General features: G+C 44.4%; 1 protein-coding gene across 1 annotated transcript; it reads left to right on the top strand.

Annotated features, from left to right (window-relative positions):
• Positions 1-16: 16 nt before the first annotated feature.
• zgc:194908 (uncharacterized protein LOC797835 homolog) lies at positions 17-724 on the top strand (the record flags this gene model as incomplete). The annotated part of the gene is made up of 1 exon (XM_043231570.1): positions 17-724. A coding segment is annotated over exon 1 (645 nt), but the record flags the coding sequence as incomplete, so codon positions are not given.
• Positions 725-1,640: the final 916 nt, after the last annotated feature.

Genomic DNA, 1,640 nt, shown 5'->3' with positions numbered 1-1,640 from the left:
AGTTTAGACTTAAAGGTTAAGGTGCCGCGAAAGACCCTCAACGCAATGTCACTAGCAGCAGCATCACCAGATAAAGTGAATGTGTTGTAAGTGCCCAAGTGTCATTTGCGATCGAGAGCACGCGCTCCTGTGCTCTCGCCCGCGCGCTTCAGTGTCACTGGCGCTCCGCGCGCTGACAGCCTGCTGCCGCTGCTGCTGCTGGACGGGGACCATGGAGGAGAAATACAAGGAAGAGAGCGCCAAAGACCCGCAATCGACGTCCTACCAGAGAAGGATGTGGAGGAATTTCCAAGAGAAGACCAAACCGTTTTTGAGCCCCAAACTGGGGTCCGAGCGACGCAGCGGGGATGCTAAAAAAGAAAGCGGGCTGTGGATGTTTAAAAGAAAGAAGAAACAGGTCCTGGACCGGGTCTTCTCGTCCTCGCAGCCCAATCTGTGCTGCTCAACTCCGCCGTCTTTCGTAAGCGACAGGACCCTGCGCGAGCAGCCGGACTCCGGCGCCGGTAAAGGGCTTGGGATCTCGCCGCTGGCCGCCGCTGATGGAGCTTCAGTCAGTAAGCCGGAGATTTCCGTATCCGCGCACGGAAGCCCGAAGCTGCTGGTGTCTCATCTGGTGATGTCCCAGCAGAAGAGCTCGTCCTTGGGCTCGACGTGCTTCGAGAAGCTGGTGGTGGATTCGGCAGCGTCCAGCGAGGATGAGCTGGCGAAAAACGCGAGTGACCTGGTAAGTGAGGGTTTTAAACAAAACATAACGGGGAAAGTGACCCGAGCGTGCTTTTTGCATCGCGAGAAATTATTATTTTTTTCTTCACGCTTCACTGTCTCCTCATTAATTGACCTGCAAATTGAAGATTGTCTGGCCATCTCCCATGTGGGCTGTTTGGACAGCAGTTAACATTAAACACGTTGACTTATCTGTCAGTGTGTTGTGCTGAAGAAAATCTCTTCTTCTATACTCATTTGTGCTTTAGAGAGACTTTGTTTGTAAGATCTCACAATTGTCACGTTCGGTGACCCCATTCAATGTCACTGCATTAGATAACAGCATCAAAACAATGGCATCTGCATACAAAATATTATACATATTTTCTAACTTTTTAACTTTTTACAGCCACGTTTGCAAATATTTTTTAACTAACTAGTGTCAATGTGATTAATATATGCAGTCATTTCACCTTACGTTTACACAAGTATCCCAGCAGAGTGACCACAGGAGGTAAAGACATTCCCACTACTTAACCAGGATTTTCCCAATTGTTTAGAAATACTGGATATAGGTTTAACATATTCTTTAAAAAAAAAAAAAGATTGAACTCACAAAAGTTTAAAGCTAATCAATAAAAAAATTGAGCATAAAATGTACACTAATATGGTGTTATGGGTGTGTTACGCACTTTCCTGTATGCCGTAACACCTCTTAAATTTGAATATGAAATAAGTCTCTGTATATGTACATTAATCATGTATTTAATAACTAACTTATTTTTATTCATTTTGCTTTAACAGTCTTTTTGTGTCGTTCTATTATAACAAACTACCTGGTTTGATCTTTTTCTAATGCAATGACACTCACACATTTTTAAGTGTGACTTAAGTATCCCTACTATTTTTTGTGTGGACCTTGTATGCAGTTAGGACGT

Source organism: Puntigrus tetrazona, unplaced genomic scaffold (genome assembly GCF_018831695.1).
Source record: "Puntigrus tetrazona isolate hp1 unplaced genomic scaffold, ASM1883169v1 S000000380, whole genome shotgun sequence".
Classification (NCBI taxonomy): Eukaryota; Metazoa; Chordata; class Actinopteri; order Cypriniformes; family Cyprinidae; genus Puntigrus; species Puntigrus tetrazona.
The sequence above is the reverse complement of the archived record's forward strand: the minus strand, read 5'-3'. Positions and strand labels throughout refer to the sequence as shown.